The sequence below is a fragment of the Martes martes genome (genome assembly GCF_963455335.1).
Source record: "Martes martes genome assembly, chromosome: 14".
Lineage (NCBI taxonomy): Eukaryota > Metazoa > Chordata > Mammalia > Carnivora > Mustelidae > Martes > Martes martes.
Genome location: NC_137902.1, coordinates 50,600,367 through 50,621,040, shown reverse-complemented (window position 1 = coordinate 50,621,040; position 20,674 = coordinate 50,600,367). Strand labels below are relative to the sequence as shown.

At 44.8% G+C, this 20,674-nt stretch overlaps 1 protein-coding gene across 1 annotated transcript in view; it reads left to right on the top strand.

Moving 5' to 3' along the window:
- LRMDA (leucine rich melanocyte differentiation associated) overlaps positions 1-20,674 on the top strand; it is a 1,037,695-nt gene that overhangs the window by 584,918 nt on the left and 432,103 nt on the right. Inside the window, exon 5 of the mRNA XM_080822502.1 lies at positions 9,332-9,449. Coding sequence (XP_080678628.1) covers positions 9,332-9,449 — 118 coding nt within the window. The remainder of the gene's footprint in view (positions 1-9,331; positions 9,450-20,674) is intronic.

The following is a 20,674-nucleotide window of genomic DNA, read 5'->3' as shown; positions in this document are numbered from 1 at the left end:
TTGTTTCCTGCCTTTTTTCTTTAGATATCTGTGTTTAATTCTTTTTTAAAAAAATGAGTTATTTATTTATTTTACTAGAGAGAGAGCACACAGAAGCAGGGAGAGGGGCAGAGAGAGAGGGACAGAGGGAATCTCAAGCAGACTCCTTGCTGAGTAGGGAGCCTGATGAGGGGCTCAATCCTATGACCCTGAGATCATGGCCTGAGCTGAAATCAAGAGTCGGATGCTCAACTGAGTGAACCACCCAGGCACCCCATGTGTTTAAGTCTTTAAAATAGCCCAATAAATTTTATATATGTATGTATATGCCTGCGCACATCCATCTATATGTGTCTTTGTGTATGTGTGTTTGCATTGACATACATGTTCATTCATTCATTCATGGAGCTGTAGGTAAGCCAAACTGTAGGCACATTTTAGTTGTCTTTTTTTCCTAGAATGAGAGAAGTGAAGTGATGAAAATCTTCAGTTGCGTCATATTCTATTTAGTCTCAAAATAGAAGATTTATAAGGTCGCAAAAGGAAGAAAGCGAATACTTTTTTTTTTTTGGTGGTTGTTATTATTTTAACTGTTCACAGCAGTATAAAAATAATAAGACCCATAAAAGGGTCAGATTAGAAGATGTGAGGTGGGGTCCCTCTTTAAAATGGGGAGGCTAGTCTAGATCAGTGACCCTTCACCAAGACATTTTGATTAACTTAGTGGCAAATGCAACAAAAAAGTCAATAGGTATTTGGACGCTCACCTGACTATTGGATTAAGTAGTGTTGAAAATTCCTGTTGGCTGTAGCATTCTGAAATACTCCACTTCCAAGCTGTTACAATTCTTCCTTTACTACCTCGTGCCATTTTGTATACTCTGTCTTGTATATTTCTCTCCCTACTTCATATATGTCCACATCCAGAGGATGGCTTCTAGTAGGGAAGGCTGCATCTTCTTGGTCTTTGAAGATGCATCAATATCTAGAGTAACCCTGGCCATGGAATAGGGGCCATGTAAAAATTCCCTTGGAACATTTGGAAATTATTTTCTTGGAAATTATTTTCTTCTGAGAAGCTGAGTGCTTGCAGAGAGACGTATGGCCCCCTGGGCATCTCAGATGCCCACTTCCTGTTTGGAATCAGATCCATTTGATGTCCACACACAGTTAACAAGCAAGGGACTCTCCTTCAGACCCAATACAAGTGCTGGTCATTGGGTCCTGGTCCTTCAGGGAGGGCTTGGTTCTAGAGGAGTGATTTGTCTCATGGGCTGGCGCTGGTGCCCACTAACCCTGCCCTCCCGATGCCACAACTGTGGGGGTCGAGGGATGAGCCTGGAGGGTTGTTTGTTTAGGCACATATGGCAAAGCGGCCGCGAGGAGCTGGATTCTGAGGGCCACACACAGCTGAAATCACATCTACTCAAAATAACCCTAGAAAACCCACAAGTCACGGGCAACGATGGGAAGATGCTCACGCTCTGAGAGAAATAGGAACTAAGGAGACTGGAAGGAACATTAAAATGTGTGCCCATCCAGTCCCACATTCTCTGATGGCATGTGAGGATTGAGTGGAATGGTAGGCCTGTTCTCTAGCAATTCTAAATTTTTTATTCATCTTATTATTATTATTTTTTTTATTTCTGGTTGACAAGCACTCTCACACTTACATTTGGATGAGATGAATGTATTTTTGATGTAGTTCTGTTCTCCGGTCTGTAAGCTGTTCTGCTTTGTTCATCTTGGAGTTTGTGCTTCATTTGCCCCTAAGAAATCTTAGCATTTTACAATAAGGCTTTTGAAGCCAGGGTTCTAGTGTTTGGGTTTCTACAAAGCAACGCGGCCACCTTCCTTTTTTTTTTTCTTTTGGTAAAATATTTTCCTGGCACTCCATCCACAAAGCATGAGGTCTGCCTTCCTCCTAGCTGTTACCCAGAGCCTAATAGTAGGGCCTCTATGTAAATTTATGTGACATTTTCACTAGAAAATTGCTTAAAAAATGAATGATATTTCTACAGTTTACTGTTTTTCACTTTAAGTACATTTTCTGACAATATGTCTTCTATTAATCATTTAAGCAATAGTAGGAGCCTTAAAGGAGTGTATTCAGAAGCAAGAACCCATGGCTCATTTAGTGCTGTCTGAAAAAATTTCTTATTGATTGGCATCCTCTGTGGTTATGTGATGTAATATTTATAATATGTCACCCAGCCATACATCAAAACAAGTACGTCTGTTTCATTTCTAGGGGAGGTGTTGATTTCAGAGAGGTCAGCCCACTTTTAGGTCACGGTGTGGCCAACACTGGAGCAGAGGTGGGAAGTGACGGGATTTATGAAGTTATTGGAAATGGCTTCACAGATGCTTCACTTTCTGCTGATGCCTTCCTCCCATCCCCCAAGTCACCCCTCTTCCTTCCTTCCCTACCCCCTGTGCACACAGTTGGATTTTCTTGGCCCATATCCCCGTAGTAAAATGGGCTCATTAAATCTGTATGTGAGCATGAGCATACTACCGAGTTGTTGAGCAGTGCCCTGGTCCTGCTGGGATGGGAGGGAACCGGGCCTGGGTTTTTCCTTTGCCATCCATCATGGTTCATGGCTGAGAAATGTCCATTGCTGTGTTATTATAGGAGCTTGAGCCTGCCCGCGCTTTGCTGTGTGTACACACTGTGCTACTATTTTGGGATGAATGTTGAATAAAGGTGAATGTGATAACAAGCAGCCTTCAAGCCTTAGGGGGGAAGAGAGTGGTGTGGCAGAGCTGGATGGGCTCGGAAGGCCACCGTCCTGCTAAGAAACCACTTGAGGCCTCCTGAGAACTTCAACACTAGCCAAACAGTGAGTCACGTGTGGGAGACCTGGGTGCCCAGAGTGGTCTGTTTCTTGTCTTCCTTCGCAATTCTTTTCTCTCTTCTTCCTGTAGGAAAGACAACAGAATGCAAGTCCACTGCGCAAAGAGCCAGACCTGGCTTGTCAAATAAGGAGTTTGGTCTCACCGCCTCTCAGCTGTACTTTTGTCACAAAATCCTTTGCCATTCGTTCCCTCCTGCCACTCCAGTCGCTCCGCGGCCGCTCCTTCCTCCCGCGTCTTCTGTAGGCCCCTCTGTATTTCTTACAACTTTAAATTATTTAAAACGTGACACCCTTTCTTTGTTCCCTCACGGAGAGCAGCCTGAGGCCTGCCCAGTGTCTGCAGCACTCAGCCAAGGGGAAGGAGGGAGGGACCCTCCGCAGTCTGGCCGTCCCGGGGTTGCCACCATTTCCCAGCCAAATAGGAGCTGTAAAACTTGTGGCTTACATAACCCAGCTAGCATTCTCCAGCTAATCTACAATCTGGGCTTTGAAGATCACAAGAAAGCAAAGGTCACGACCCAGAGATCAAAGTGACAGAAGCCCACAGAGTAATTGCTGGTTACCCTCTGTAGAGGGCCTTGCTCTGTCCTGTGGGTGTATTGTTTGCGCGGAGACTTCAAACATGCTGCCGGTGGACTGTGAGGAAAATCAGCTGGCCTTTGCCAGTTGTCAGGCGTTCATTAATGCTGTAGGTGAACTCACCTCGGCTCATTAGAGTGAGATCATTGTCATCTCTCTGAGCATCTGGAGTGATTCCACTCACAGTGTTTGTTCATTACTCTTTGGTCTTTATTGACTTTTTCTCACAGCCCTCCTTTACCTGGAGGTGTGAGGGGGTGGTTATATAAGGAAATTGGAGTAATAAGAAAGGAGGCTATGGATGTGTTTATTGGAAATTAACTTGGAGGCACACAGAATTCAAGCAGGCAGAAGCTTAAGAGAGGCTTAGGCACCATCGAGCCCGTTCTGTTCATCGTGCAGAGGGGAAGCTGAAGCTCAGGAAGGCGGCAGAGACAGAACCAAGAGCACACAGCAAAATAAACCCCCAGTCTGGACCCTTTCCTCTGCCCCCGTTAGTCCCCAACAAAAGCTTTTTGTTATGAAGACCTCTCCTCTGTTTGATTTTCTGCTCCTTTTGTCTCTTTAATACGCTTTGGTTTCTTTAACAAGTGACATGTAAACCATCGCTAACTTTTTAAAGTTAGTCAGACACATTTAGTCCATTGACGAATGCTTTTGATTAGCATGAGGTAACCAGTGTTACCAAACGGGGTTGATGTCATCTAGGCAAAAGCAGAGAAGCTTGCTGTTTTGTTGGCTTGCTCACTCTATTCTGTTAGGCTTTGTGAAAGACTGGGAACAGTTCCTGGGTCACCCATTGCTGACTTCGGGGGCCTCTGGGAGAGCACTGGTAGCTCACACCATGTCTCCCCACCACCCCCATGAATGGGAGCAGTAAGGCAGCAAGAGATCTTGGGAGGAACGGGCATTCTATATAGCCAGAAATGGAAAGAGGTAGGAAGAAACTCTAGGTGACCTTGCATTCTGATTCCCTTAAGATCTAGAAACCTGGTATTTCTTTGAGTTGGACTCTCCTCAGATTAAGAAACATGGTAGCCAACCACAGGAGCAGACAACAGAGAGTGGTCTTGGTGTTTCTGTGATTGCGTGGTGTTACTGGGGAGCAGCCAGCCACCCCTGGGGTAGCAGTTTGAGCAGGAGCAAAGAGCATCCTCCTCTCTCTTTGAAGTCTAGATGAAAAATGCCAGAGCTCTGGGATTCGGACAGAGAAAATTGATTTGGGAGCAAAAAACAAACAAACAGAGAAGACTTTCTGCTCTTCCTTTCCTCCCCCTGCCAGTTTTAGGTGTCTCCTTAGAGGAGTCCTGTAAGAAAACGGAGCATTGACTATGAAAAGAGAGAGAACCTGAAAAGGTCTGTGTGTGGGTCTCACTTCTTGAGAATGGGCTTTCAGACAGAAACAAATGGGTCTTTACACACCTTCCTGGGATCCCTGATTTCTTCTTGATAACTTCACCTTCCACATCACAGCCGAGAGTGCCCCTGACTTCCCGCCCCCAACCCCAGGGCTTTCGCCCGGCCACCTTGGGAAGGTCAGGAAAATTGGAGCTGCCCTCTGAAGCTAGGGACACGAGACTCCGAACTTAGACCGATCTCTTTTCATTAAGCAGTGCCCTGGCTTAACAAGCAGTTTTATAAATCTGAAGCTGTCTCCGGGTGTCACAGGATTTATAGACGGGGGTTTCTGCCATAAAGTGGTTTATGATGGCTGCCTTCTGTGTTATTAGTAGCTGTCTCTTCCTTCAACCATTGCTGTTTGATAATAGCCTTAAAACACCCAGAATTACTTACCTGCAAGCCCCATTCCCGATAGCCCCTGTTGACAGTCTGAATAAGTTTACTGCCCTTTTGTTGTACTTTACCTTCAAAACAAACTGATTGAACCATCAATAGCTCGTGGAAGCTGACAGAGGCATGTCATCCGGACTAGCCCTTGTGATTGCAGGTTATCTGGGGGAGTTAACCTTCCCGCATTGTTAACTGAAATGTTTTATGTACTATGCAACTTTAGGATACGGCTGTGATAACCCCAGTAACTAAGTAATACATCACGGTAAAGAGATTTTGGTGCAACAAATAACCCTGGATTAAATTTACAAGGGTCGAATTGATATTGTAAAAGCCTTCATTCTGTGGCTTCGGGAATCCTCGGTTGTATTTTTATGGCAAACTGGTATTATACTCGGGATTGAAGCTGCAGCTTTTGACACTCTGACATGACCTAGAACAAAGGGAAATAGATCTCCCAAGACCAGGGTGGGACAGGCGGGCAGAAAGCCCACTGACTTATCACTTGGCAGTAATGTTTGGAGCTAGTTCCAAACCACCCAGGGGCAGGGAGATCTGGTGGCCGTGGCCGCCTTTGGGGCGCTGTGTTCCACAGACGCTGGGGTAGGGCAGACTGTGAGCAGAACTGGGAGGGAGAGTCTTCACCACATCGCCAACCTCATAATTCCAAAGCTATTATTCGTCATGATGTTATTTTCACTTGGACAGCGTTTTGCAGCAGGATCGCTGGCATCATCCACCCTGAGAACTTACTGGAAACAAACACTCCTGGAGCTATTCTGGACGTAGGGGACCAGAAACCCTGGGGGTGGGGGTCCTGTGATCTGTGTTTCAACAAGCCATCCAGGGGGAGGCTGACACCCTCTTAAGTTTGAGAATGACTGTGCTGGGATACAAGCTCCTTGAGAGCAGGGACCTTGTCTGTTTCATGACTCACCTTCTTCTCTGCACCTGGCACAGGTTGTGACAGGTGGTCGTAGCTCGCTAATTATTGGTTGTATGAGTGAATGTATGAAGCCGTCTCTAAGGGAGGAACTTTAGACCCGGAGCTGAGTCTCAGGCTGAATTATTTGGGGGCAAGCCTTCCTAGTGTCCCTCAAACCTCTCCAAGCATCCTCCATGTAGAAACCCCAGGCTGGCCGTCAGGGTGGGAGTCAAGTCAGCCCTAGTTTCAGGGATGACTGGCAGCCTATTTCATGGGCTGTTTCTTCGATTGTGTAAGATGAGTGCTCTGAAAACAGCAGCTCTTTGTCATCTAAAATTTTTAACTAGCTTAAAAGCCAGCACCTCTCTCTCTCTCCTTTGATTTCAGGGCTGTGATCCAAAGTGGGGCAAAATGACAACGTGCTGTCTGTTGTCATCATGGTTCCTGCCAGCCCCGTGAAGACATCTTTCATTCCATCATTAAACATTGGCTGATTTTCTAATACTGATGTTTTCTTCACCTGAATATTCATCTTTTCCCACCCTACACTTAGTGGGTGTCTTTACTCCTCTGAGCGTCACTCCTGACATATTGTTTCCATCTGTACATGTCTTTATTTGAAAGAATCTGTTGTCATCAAGACTTTGCTGCTATACGCAGAAGATGGAAGTTTTCTCTGATACTGACTGAGGCCAGTGGGAGTTCCACTGGAGGATGGAAGTTCATTTGAGGCTTTGTGGAAACTTCCTGATTTTGGATAAGGTGAGAGGGCATTTGGAAAGGGAAGGGAGAGGCTCAGGGAGAAATTGGAAAGAAGATCATAGATGGAGACCAGGGAGGAAGCCAGAAGTGGACAGTCACATTTCCAGGACCTCAGATGATGGGGTGGCCACTTCTGGGGAAGGAAAGTACACCTCAAAAGAACTCAGAGTATTTTCACTTTAAGGAGTATTTTGACTAGAAATCTCTATGCTGTTTTCTCTGGCATTTCAGTAATCAGCCAAATCTTTGGGCAAGTGTATGGAGGCCACCTGGTGATATGAGTTCATCTTATGAAGGTGGGAGCTGGCTTTGGGAACTCAAGGCTCCAGTGAGGAGGGGGGCATGTTATTTACTCCAGGTTACATTTGCACTGAGAAAAAGCTCAGTGCTTAGGATTGCTTTGGGGTTTGGTTCTTTGAAGATCACTTGAGATTTCTTGTTTCTCCTCTTTCTCCTCCAGCCACTAGTTTACAGTCATGTAGTGAGTAATGTTAGGTCCCTTTCTCTGTGCTTCCCAGAATTTCTTTGTGCATAATCTCAATCTCAGCACTTAGCTGTGTGGATTTCTAATTTCTCCATGTGAGTCTATCTTCCCCATTATACCGAGAATCCCTTTAAGAGCAGAAATCACATTATAATCACCTCTGTAAACCTAGGGCCTGGCACATGGTAGGTGCTCAAGAAATACTCATACAACTGAAATAAACCGGTACTTTATTGAGTCCATTGTAATATTAATTTTTGAGATAATGCGAGGGTGAGAAAAAAACATCCCTGCCTTTAAGAAGCTTGTACATGAGGACATCAACTGAACACGAATAAGATGATTAAAAAACAACCAGGTGTTAGGTGGTGTGGTGCTCACAGTGTATCCTGGGAGTACAGAGAAGGAAGAAAACAATGTGGTCTGGAGATGCAGAAGAAAAGTTCATGTGGGTTGGGATTTGAAAGATGGGTGAATAGTGAAGAGGCAGAATACAGGAAGGATATGACAGATTCCTATGGAGATAATCTTTTGGTCTTGACATTGGATACCTACTGCTTCTTCCTAAGTAGGACAGGGTCTAAACAACAGTGATCAAGTATGGGGGCTCGATGGAAAGCATCTGAGTTGATAACTGTCCCTGAGGAAGAAGTATAGGCAGGTGTCTATACCTTTTATGTATTTATTTATATGTTTATACACCTATCCCACAGACATGTGGATCTTCTTATTAATTCTAAATATACCTGCTTGAGGATAGTTCATCACGTAAGTAGCTGTTAGCTTATCCTTGGAGGCCATGATGGACACTAAAGACTCTTTCTGGAAGAATCTGTATTAGTATTTGTTGGACTGTTAAATCCGTATCCCCTCTAAACTGATTCTTCTTGTTTCACCTTGGTAAAAATAATCTTCATAGTGCCAGTGTGGAAGTAACTCAGGGATGATGAGAAAATCCTCAGGACCCCTGTTCAATTCTTCAAGGAAGCATTTTTCAGTATGTGTGCTCCTTACTTCTATCCCAAAGTCATTATGTTATTACAACCTCTAGTTTATTATCCTGGATGGCCAATGTCTCTTGTCTTAATTTCAAATTGAAGATTTGTTTTGTTTTATTTTAAGGATTTTATTTTCAAGTAATCTCTACACCCATTGTGGGGCTTGAACTTACAGCCCCCAAATCAGGGGTCACATGCTCTACTGACTGAGCCAGCCAGGCATCCCAAAGATCTGCTTTTATCTCAGAGATGAGAATTACACAGATGACCCATAGGAATGGCAGTGACAAAATGGTGCAATTAGGCTTTAGGTTAGATTCCCTGAGAACTTTCTGTGTAACAATGAAGCTGGGTCCATTTCTAGAATGGAAGGGCGGGGTTAAATACGTTGACAGGATCTTTCTGGCTCATGGGGTGTGTGTGTGTATGTGTGTGTGTGTGTGTGTGTGTGTGTGTGTGTGTGTATGTATGTGTGTGTGTGTCTACATTTGAATTAAGAGCAATCATTAGTGTACATTGTTAAGAATTAGTTGTGTGGGGACGCCTGGGTGGCTCAGCCCGTTAAGCCACTGCCTTCAGCTCAGGTCATGATCCCAGTGTGCTGGGATCGAGTCCCACATCGGGCTCCTTGCTCAGCAGGGAGCCTGCTTCTCTCTCCTCCTCTGCCTGCCACTCTGCCTGCTTGTGCATACTCACTTTCTCTCTCTCTCTCTCTGACAAATAAGTAAATAAATAAAATCTTTAAAAAAAAAGAATTAGTTGTGTGTGTAAAATATAATTATTTGGATTTCTGCAAAGAGTGATTATTCATTCTTTGTGAAAGAAAAGAAAAGCAGCACCAAGATCTAAACTTCTGAAGACCTAATGATGTAGATCCCTGAGCATGAGACAAATTGCATGGGTCTTTGAGGCCACCACCTACCCTCCTGAGTTGTCTCTGACTATCCTCTTTCAGATGCTTTGTTCTGCACAAGCTGCCCAATTTGAAGTTTCTGGATGCCCGGAAAGTAACTAGACAAGAACGAGAGGAAGCTTTGCTCAGAGGGTCATTCATGAAGGTGGTGAAGCCCAAGGTAAGCCACTTACTTTCTGGTCTGTCTTGCCTCACTGGTTATTCGTTGAGCACAGAGGATGTTCTTCTGTGTTTGGAATGCAGCAGAGATCTCCAACCAGGGTTGGATAAAACCATAGATACACTGTTGGCCTAGCAAAAGTAGGACTGGGAATAAATTGGATCTTCCTGGGACGCATCTAAGAGGACCTTATTTGTAAGTGATTTCACCCAGGTGGTTCTTTCACCCATAAAGCAGCATCGTATGCAGCCCAGTGGTCGTGTTCTGGAGAGCAGATTTCTGGTCTCCTCCTTGAAAATGTTTTGCTTACAAGGTGGGGCCTCTGCAGGTCTCTTGCTGAGAAGGAAGAAAGCTTGGGGCATTTACTTTTCCTCAGGTGTGTAGGATTCCTCTAATGACCCAGAGGGAGTTCACCTTTCTTGGGGCCGTAGTGGAGGCAGGGGAGAGTGATTTTCTTCTGTTCACAGGTATGAGGGCTCAGTAGGTCTCAGAGATATTGTTAGTGGGAAAGGCCATTTTTTTCTGACAATGTGACCTGGGGCTAGCATATTCTCCCTACAAGAGCCCTCCAGAGCTCATGGGAATAGTCTTACTGACCTTTTCTTTATTGGCTGAGTCTGCATCGAGGCCATGGAAGTGAACATGGTGTCCTGTTAATGACGGCATTGATGAGGTGGGGGAGATGTGGCTTTGAGTCTTGGATTCAGATTCCAGGGGATTTTTAAGGATGTGAAAAATGATCCTTTGGGGAGGAGTTGGGGTCCTTCCATGAAGCCCAAGGCCGAGGAATGGACCAGATGACCCTTGATGATCCCTTTCAAGGTCCATCCCTGCCCCAGGGCCCTGTGGTGCTACCCTATCACTTCCTGTGGGACCCTAACTTGTGTGTTGCAAACACTGGCCCAGAAATCCTGGAGGTCTAGTTTGTCCTCGCTTATTGACTTAGAGCACCTTGTACATGCATTGGAAATGATTAAGAGGGAAAGAGAAAAAAAAAAAAAAAACCAAATAGAACCAAAGCAGGAAAAAAACGAGACCTCTTCCATCAAGTCGCTCAGTTGGCGGCAGACCTCAGGCCACTTTCTTTCCCTGAATCCATGAGGTGCAACTTATTTCCCGTTATGCTGAATAAAATTGCTAACAGTTGTGGAAATATATGATACGGAGGGTATAATACTGGCAGATAAATGTATTGTTACCTGTTTCAGCATGTGGGAAATTAATTGAGTGATTCGTTTCATAGCTATTAAAGTGTTAACAGTTTTCCTTATCAAGGCCCTGATTTGATGTATTGCTCATGACTGCCTTTAGTTATTCCAGCTTTTGTAATTTTGTCCAAATGAAATAATTTATTTCTTGGGCTCCTTTTTTTTTTTTTTTTTTTTTTTTTTGTTAAAAGATTCCAGAGGCAGCCGACATCACCAAACAAAGGACAACAAATGAGCTGTTTATAATATCTTGGGTTCCTGTCTGTTCAACATTTTCCACCTGCATGTATGCATACACTTGAAAGATCAGAAATACTTATCTTTCTCCTACTCTCCCTGTTCCTGATGGGGGAAGAGCTGCGTTGTCCCAGGAACTCTGAGGCGGCACCCATACCCACCAAGTGTGCTCATCGCTGCCCTGAGGCTCTCTGTATTCAGATCTGTGAGTCCTCACCCAACCCTATATTGTAGGAGGAAGGGAGCACTGGCTGACTCTGCAGGTGGGGTAACTGAGGCCTAGAGGTGTTAATTGGGCAGCCCTGGGCAGTAAGAGCTGGGACTGGAGCTTGACCAGTGTGTCTGACCACAGAAGCCACTTCCTTTGACTCGGCTCTTTTCCGAGTGAGCCACACATTTTCCTAGTACATTTCTCTGTTCCAAATAAAAACCTCCTAAGAAGGCCTAAAGGAAAACAAAACAAAACAACAACAACAACAACAACAAAAAGAAACAAAAAAAAAACAACCACAGGTAAAAGCTAAACTGCTCTCTTGGGGTCAAAATGGCAGCGGGGACTGAAATCCCGCCCAGCCTTTGAAAGCAAGTGGGAATGCCTCCTTAAAACCCATAGTAGCTGGCTCTCGGAGTCATGAGCACAATCAGCAGAAATGCTTTTCAAAGCTCCAAATCAGTTTCTAGTAAATTATAGAATTAGCTTATATTTGTGTGATTGACGCCCATGTCTTTACTAATGGTGTTAAGCTTAAAAATACCCATTAATTCGTGGAGGAGAGATGAAAATACTCTGACCAAATCATGGGGATCTTCAGTGGTTATCTTTCTGGAGAGTCCCATGATTTTCTAATTGGAAAGGACTTTGGAAATCACCTGGTCTGTGCCATTGTTTGATGGGGGGAGGGAACCAGGTGAGGATGTTGTTTCTGGAGGCCCCCACCGTCTGGTCCAGCGGACGCAGAGCTGGGATCTGACCCCAGGGGCCCGGGCTTCCAGTGAAGGGCTGTATCTAGGTCCTGATGGTTCAAGCGCATAGGACTTACCTCGCTGTGCTCCTGCTTTTCCTTCCCACTGTATGCTTCTCCCCAGTGCCAGGCAACTCCCCCCGCCTGTTTTTAGAGATACGCATTGGTACTTCTCTCGCAGATAGAACGAGGCCAAATGAGCTTCTTGCTGAATTAGTAAATGGGCGTTAAAAAGGCTGGTCCTCGCCTGCTCACAGTGTGTGCAGACGTCTGTTTGTTCCTGTGCAGGTGTGTATATATGCTATCTCTGTGTGTGTATACATATGTATGTTCTGGGAGGTCTGTGTACACCCGAGTCGGCTTCTAAGTGGAGAGCAATTTCCTCCCCGTGAATTGCGACGCTGTGCTGAGCACACTTGGTGAGGACCTATTTTTCATCCCAGAATCGGAATCTCAAGTTGGCTCCTGTCCTTTCTCAGGCAGCAGTGGCCTGTTGTGCTTATTCAGCGGAATGCTCTGATGGATGATCAGGGGGGCTGTGATTTGGGGAGCTGTTTTCATTTTATTCCTGACATAAAGTATTTGGGAGAATGGAAAATGCCTCTCCAATCACAGCCCTTGCCTTGGGGGTAGGGAACAGGCAGTCTGGGTGTTCTGGGCTGACGCAAATGCAAAATCATCCAGGAACTAATAAACCCCCTATGTCACAAAGGTTTGATTTCGTACCTGGCAAGCCCCAGCCCCTGAGTGCGAGTTCGTTCTAGCCTCCTCCCGTGATGACGCCTTTCCCCTTCGTTGCTGCCTCTTGGCTTTTGTTGTTGGAAGCTGCTTTCTGTCTGAGCCCTGATTGTCCTTTAGGAAGATGCCATCGTTCATTAGGGAAGTGATAGGTAATCCTACAATGGACTCTTCTAGACTGCTGTGTTTGTCTTGTTAGTTAATGAATCTACAACAACCAGGCTTTGCTCATTTCCTGGAATCTTAAAGAAATGCTGTAACTTTTGCAAATGTTGGCCGTGGAATCATGCTATTGTCAATGCCAAGAGCACGAAGCTGGATGCAGAGAAGGCGGGGAGGCCCCCAGAGAAAGACTTCTGTGATGACCAGATCATGATCCCCCTTGCCACATCAGGAAACATAAATCAAAGGGGCGCGAGGCCTGTCCAGGAGGGTATGCATGGAGGGCATGCCAGCCCTATGCATCAGACAGCTCAAGAATCCGACAGTCAGAATTGCTTAATTATGTCCTGGCTTTGTAATTATTCGTCCCTGTTCTGGCAAAGAGCACAGTTGTCATTTCTTTGACATAATTATTTAAAGCTGAGCCCTCTTGTTTACAGGCACGTATATGAAGTTGGCTACCAACTGTGTAATCTTCAGAACCTTATAGAAGCAGTGGGGAGAGCAGCTACAGGGACAGCTGGACTGAGAATCACAGCCTGTGTTAGAAATTGTTTTGACATGTGTACTTTTGGTTATAATTGTGGCCATTCTGTTATAGGTAAGAGAAGGTCTTAGGCATGTTTGCGAGCGTCACTGTGTCCTTGAAAATATGTGGTGCGTGCCTCTACGTGGGCATGCCTGCGTTTCCTATCATGTGTAGTTTGTGTATTTGTGTAGTTTTGTATAGTTTGTATATTTGTGTCTGTGTGTGTGTCTTTGAGGTTTTTGTTTTTTTTTTACTCCTGCTGTGTGTGTGTGAGAGAGAAAGAGAAAGAGGGAAGGGGGGGAGAGAAGGAAGAGACAAGGAGGGGGAAAGGAAGACGTGATGTGTTAAAGGAATAAACTTCTGAGTGCATGTACCTTCTGGAAGTCTTTTTTATTCCTGACCTTAAACTGAAAGTTGGAAATTATTTGGAGTCTGAAGATCACCTCCTTCCATGGCGACACTACACAGTCCTGCGCCTGACGTTGGCATCAGGGCCTAACTCCCTGGTTTCCTTTAGTTTCCTTCATCTGTGCATATGTTTTTGGATTCACACACACACACACACACACACACACACACACACACAGCCACCTAGGATAAAGACAGGGAATGGAAGCCTCGGGAAGCCAGCTTTTTGTCAGGATGAAGCAGCTGCTCGTGTACTGGGATGTCAGCTCCATGAGGGTAGGGCTTGGCCTGTGTTTATTGCCTCCCCATCCCCAGGGCCTGGTTTACAGCACAGGCTCAGCCAGTACTCGTCAAAAGAATGAACTGGGAACAACAGAACATTTTGGAAGATCCATCGTGAAAGGTGGTCCATTTTTTTTTTTTTAATTGCTTCAATATGGTCCTCTGGAAAAGCAGGAAAGGGACCTCTGCCTTAAAAAAAAAAAAAAAATGTAATAACTTGAATCTGTGCGTTGGCAGAAAGGAGAGATTCGGGGTTACCTATTTGTTTTTCCAATGGGTTTACCCCTGGGATTACTTATGATGGCAAAACCTATGGCCACCCTGATCGCTGGGCTTCTCCATCAGGTAGTATTGCTGGGGAAGGCGAGCATGGGATCTGAGCTCATGTTCCGTGTCACTGTGCACAGTGTTCTCTGCGCCCTTCTATCGGAATCCGCCTGCTCATAGGAGAGCTTGTGGGAAATAAAAACTAGCTTTTCTCAGCAAACATATTAAGGTGCTCCACAAATCTGTGTGTAGCTTAAATGAGATTTTCCTGGTCTTAACTGCCATTGTGTTTTTTTGGCTATACCATAAAGGAGCACTGCCTAGTGATATGCTTGGTTTACTTAATTGTTTTAAGCCTTGTCCAGTTCTTCCGTACATGCTACCTTGTTCTGAAGCACAGTGTGTATAACTTTTATACCTTCTGTTATGCCAGTCTAGCTCAGTGGCAAACATATAGCAGGTTATCAAAAACTACCTCTAAATTGATTGCAATTACTAACATTTTATTAGGAATATATATTTTATACAAATATAAAATATATCAGGAATATATATTTTACATATATACATGTATATTTTATATAAATACATAAATATATCAGGAATGTATATTTTATATAAATATAAAATATTTTTATATAAGTATGCCCTTAAGTAGATATTGTAAAGCACATACACATGCAATTAAAGAGGTGATAAGTTAATCTATGTTGTAAGGTCTTTACCGTGCCAAACATTCAGAAGAAAACTGAAAATGTCAGTTTATTTTCTGGATATTTCTAATTACCTGAATATGTTAGTGTTTTGTGGTTCTCTTCTGTTTTCATACAGATGTTTCTTGTCTACAGACATATTCAGATTCTATTTTCAGTTACTTTATAGTGAATTTTGAAGGGAGGAAAATTTTAAATTAATTTATTTTTTGGAAGATGCTTGGGCGATGTGTTTGGAAACAACTCCAGAAGCCAACAATTTGCAGTCTGTTTGTTTTTCATTCTTCTTCCTGATTTCACAGCTTGCCACTTTCCTTGGAGGTGGGGGGAAGGATTTTATGTTTCTCCATTTTTAGCAGCATGGTGTGTTGTGTCTCGAGTAAATGCTTTCAGAGTACTGTTCTTTGGGGACGTTTTTGGTATGTCTTCATTGTCTTGCTTTTGCATGGCAAATGCCCGAAATCAGAGAGAGACAGGAAAGTTGTACCTCCTGCTCCCGAGCAAAGCCCTATGGATGGAGAATTGAAATCCACAGTAGGGAGAAGGAGAGTGAAACAGAACTGTTGGTGCTGAAGGCAGCTTCTCAGAGCCTCTCCTGGAAGCCCCAGGGCCTGACCAGGTGCTGAGCACAGAGCAGGTGTCATTCTCCATTAGGCCCAATGCTCCAGGAGAGATTGCTGTGTCTCTGTTGGAGTCACTGGCTTTCACTGCTTCCCAGTGGCCCAGCTCCACACTCTTCCTCTTTTTGGCCTCCCTCCACCATGCTCACTCTTGTCCACATGCCTAGAGAATCATGGAAGTAAGTGGCACTCTTTAGGGAATTCGATCCTTAGGATAGTTCACACAGCCTCTGGAACTCCTTAGCTGGGGCAAGCGTGGTAGATCTCACTATTTATCTAAAGTGGTGTGTTTCTTTTTACTTCCCCATCCCATTGACTTTGGCCTTGGCCATTGATGCTTTGGCCAATGGGATGTGACTGCAAGTGACAGCATGCCAATTCTGGGCCACAGCCTTACGAGGTCCTATGGGTTTCCATTCACTCCTCCTGCGTGTCTGCCATTTGCTGTGAAAAGAACACGAAATACACATTGAGCAGCCCTGAAGCTGACCTGCAGCCTGAAGCAGATCTACCCCGGCCCATCGCAGACCTCTGTACAGGAGATAAATTCTTGTTGTAAGCCATTAGGATTTTGAATAGTGTTGCTGCAGGAACCTGACGAATAGGTAGGCTATCCATCCATACATCCCGCCTTCTGGTCCTGGCCACTTGAACCAGGGCTCTTAACTAGGACACAACTTTTTAGTTTTCAGTGTCACGGCATCAACTTCTTTAGGCTTTTTGGATGCTTAACTAATGAGGATTGCAAGGTCACCCTATGGGTTGATCGACTGCCCCGTAGTACGTTATTAGATGTGTTGACACTTTCCTGATACATGAGTAAAAAGAGTGCCTCGCATGTATTGTGTCCAGTGTGTACTAGATATTGAGTCAGTGACTTAACAGTATTACCCTGAATTTCTCCTTGAACTTGGATATATTCTATGAGGAAACCGATGAGCAGAGAATTTGCGTACATCACCCAAAATTACAGAGCAACGTAGGCTCAGGTTCTTCCGGGGGTCTGCCTAGACTCCAGAGCTCATTCTCTTTGCCTTATGTATTTTAAATTACATGAACACGTGTGAAAATACAATGGGAGGCAGGAGTAAAAGAGTAGGAAGGTGAGGATATGGAAGGGAACCAAAGGTAACTTTTGTCATTTCCATTTTGACCTTCTGACTACACCGCACCCCCAACCCGTTTTGGTGAGATGTGTGGTTGAGGCAGAGAATTGTAGGAAATGGCCTGTGGAGAGCTCTGTGTCTTAGGCCAAATTTGCAAGAATGAGGAGAACCTTGGCAAGGTTTGAAGTGGGAGGAAAGTACGGGAGGTCTCTGCTGGGAGAGGGAGTAATAGAGCTCTGTGCACAGTGGGTATGGCAGAAATCTGTGAGAGGCAGCCGCTGGCCTGGGGCTTCCCAGTGTTCAAAGTGCTCAGGCCCCCTTTGGTGCTCAGGTGGCCAGAGAGGTCAAGGAGCTAGGGTTGAGAGCCTTGTCCCCGAGAGTTCAGGGAAAGATCTGGGTGGTAGCAAGCAGCTCTGTTGCTGGAATGAGGAGGAAGCTGATGGCTGTCAAAGACCCAGCAATAACTGCCCCGGAAATGGGTCCACGGCTTACCAAAGAAGTTTTTTGACATTTTCTTACCTCGAAAACCCCTGTCGGCTATGGTGTAGTTGCCGTAGTTTGAGGGAGTGGATTTAAGTCCTCGTAAGTGGGCTGTGAAAAGTCCTTCCTCATGGGATCTCTGGTAATGATTGATATGGAGCCCTTAAAGCTGATTATATCTGTAAACGGTGCATTTACAGCTTGACATTTTCATGATTCACTTGAGAAGACAGTTTCTGGTATTTTGTTTTTGCAATTTAGGTTTTCTGTTATTTTCAAAAATTAGTTGAAAGGAAAGATAAGAGAAAAATAAAGATCCCTCCCTAAGAAAGTGGATTTTCATAGAATGAAGTTGAGGCCCTGCATTCAAGTTACCCACGTTTCAAGCTAACATTACCCTGCATTCCATATGCAGCCATTGGGCGGGGCTACCCCCTCCCCCCAGCAGGTCCATCGGTCAGCTTGAACAACACCTCAGCAGTAACATTCTTTATGCCACTTGCTACCCCTCCCCCCTTGACACACACACTGATTCTTTGCTTTGAGCCTGGTGATTCTAGCCCACTGAAGGGAAGGAGTAGGTTGGAAATACAGAGGCAACTTGTTTAGGAGCAGAAAAAAAGGCTAGTGACTGAGGTCTGAGTGAAGGAACATCAGGAAAGCATCAGTGTCCCTACCCCTAAGTGAGCTCAGGGCCTTGCTTTCGATTCTTGTGAACTCTGTGGCTTTATGAAGCTCTGCCTTACTTCGAAAGTCCCTTCTGGGACATGGAAACATCAGATGGTGGGGACCGAACCCCCAGGCAGATAGACATCCTAGAAGGCAGAGAAGGCTGCTGGATGGATGGCCCACCGGGGAAAAATCATGAACATTGTTCTGAAGCTAACTTTGATTTACGTTAATAGTATTTGCAATTCTATGGCTAAAGAAAAAGGATAAAATGAAGATGGCATGGTCCTAATTTCTATTCTTGAGTTCTGGTTATTTCCAAACTGCCTACAACTAATAGCAGATGTACTAGTTTGTGAGGGCTGCCCTAACAAATGCCACAGACTGGGTGGCTTCAGCAACAGACATTCATTTCTCATTCTGGAGGCTCTAAGTCCAAGACCGAGGTGTTGGTGGGAATTGGTTTCTTCTGAGGCCTCTCTCCCTGGCATGCAGATAGCTGCCTTCCCCCTGTGGCCTCACATGGTATTCTTTTTTTTTTTTTTTTTTTTTTAAGATTTTATTTATTTATTTGACAGAGAGAGACTGCAAGCAGGCAGAGAGGCAGGCAGAGAGAGAGGGGGAAGCAGGCTCCCCGTTGAGCAGAGAACCTGATCCGGGGCTCAATCCCAGGACCCTGAGATCATGACTGGAGCCGAAGGCAAAGGCTTAACCCACTGAGCCACCCAGGCGCCCCTCACATGGTATTCTTGATACGTGTGCACATCCCTGCTAGCTCTCCGTGTGTCCAGATTTCAGCTTCTTACTGGGACACTAGTCGTATCAGATTAGGACCAATCCTAATGGCCTCATTTCAGCTTATTCACCTCTTTAAAGGCTCCATCTCTAAACATAATCACATTCTGAGCTACTGGGAGTTCCAGCTTAAACATATCAATGGGGAAGGGTATAATCCAGCTCCTCCCAGTAGACAAGAAGGGTGAACTTGAAGAAGATATAAAAGAAAACTCGTGTAAGCTTAGTGATGAAAGGGATGTCTCTGGCATTTAACATTTACTGGTGTTTTCATTGTCCCCAAAAGCCTAAGAAACAAAGTAGGTCATGGATTAGGATAAAGTAGTGGGATACCCTTAGGCTGTTCGGCTGGAACACAGGTGAAAGTCTTCATGAGGTCTCATTGCAGTAAAATGTAATCTGTTTGTCTGAACGTGGCTCATATATGCTTTCTAGATATCATCCATGTGAGAGCAAACCAGGGACAATAGGTAAGAACCAGTATCAGCATGAGCTCCAGGAATGGTACTTCCTACATCAACACAGTAGGTTCTGGAACCCGATGCTCAGAGCAGAGCTTCTTTTGCATTTAAGATAGTCACCTTTTTGGAGCGCCTGGGTGGCACGGTCAGTTAGGTGTCTGACTTTTGGTTTCGGCTTGGGTCGTGATCTTGGTGTTGCGACATTAAGCCCTGCATCAGGCTCTGTGCTCAGTGGGGAGTCTGCTTGATATTCTCTCTCTCCCTCTGCCTCCCTCACTTATGTTCCCTCTCTCTCTTTCTCAAATGAGTAAATCTTTAAAAAAATTACCTTTTCTCCTAGAAAGTGCCCTTTGCCCTAAACGGTTCCTCGATAAGTCAAAGGAAGCAGTTTCTTGTTGGAAGGGAGCTGAGTTAAGACACACTTCCACTGCTTCCTGCCTGTGTCTTCAGAGGGCTTGCTTCTCCCCGCCCAGACCTCCAGGGCCATCTATGTTCTCAGGTAGCTGCTGGGCCTGGCTTGTGAATTGGGTGCAACTCTGGGGGAAGCACGTTTTTGCTTCTCCATTGTTCTGTCCACCCATGGTCACCATGGCTTCCTTCTGGGGTCCGTGTACTCAGTCTGGCTCCAAATGAATTCTCACTGGCCCTCTGACCAGGCAAAGTGGTGTCTCACAAGCCTGATAGGTCAGGTCTGCCCTTGGGATCCCTGAAGGCTTGTGGTACAATTAGCTCTTTTATTTGCTTTTCTGTTCCATACAGTAGAGTGTCTTAGATTAACAGACAGGGCACCATCAATAATGCACAGATGCTCTGTAATTGGGGCTTCCTTTGATGTTAATTTAGCTAAGTTCAATGCTATTGTCAGTGATAGCAATTACACTCAGCCTTTTCACCAAGGACATTTTAGGATAATTTTATTTTTCATGTGCATTTTAAAATATGGCAGTAAATTCTGAGCTACATTACCTGAATTAGAACTCATTATTTCTTTTCAACAGTGAACTAATGCTCTCTGTCTAGGCTCCAAAGCTGTAATTTTTTTTTTTCCTTTTTTGAAGTGGGGAATTTTAAGTGGGGCTTCTACTCCATGAAGCTTTTAACTCGTGAGCGAAATTTAGAAGTAAATCACTTGTTTTTTGTTGGCATTTTGAAGTGTCACAGAGGCTATCTGGTGGAGGGACCTCTCCTGTACTTTATTTGGCCCATTTTTATTCATTCCTCCCCACCACCCAACCTTTACTTTTGTTCTTGACATGATTCAAGAAGTTGCCTCCAGCTGCTCTTTGGGGAAGGTTTAAAATCTGGATTTATTGGCTATTGTATTCCATGGGAAACGTATGATTCTTACTTTGTTCCTGGGCTCTTGTCAGATTTGCTGTTCCATTTAGAGGCCAGTCCCGCTCCACGTTTCAGGTGGAGTTTGAATTCAATGCTGAATTTCTACCTTCTGCTCTCTGTTTCTCCATCCTTAATAGAGGTTGTGTAATGCCTCCTTCCGGGTTTGTTGTGAAGTTTAAATGAGATAATATGTGTAAGGCGCTCACACTGTCTTTGGGGTGTAGAAGCAGGGGTAGCTAGTGGTGTTAGC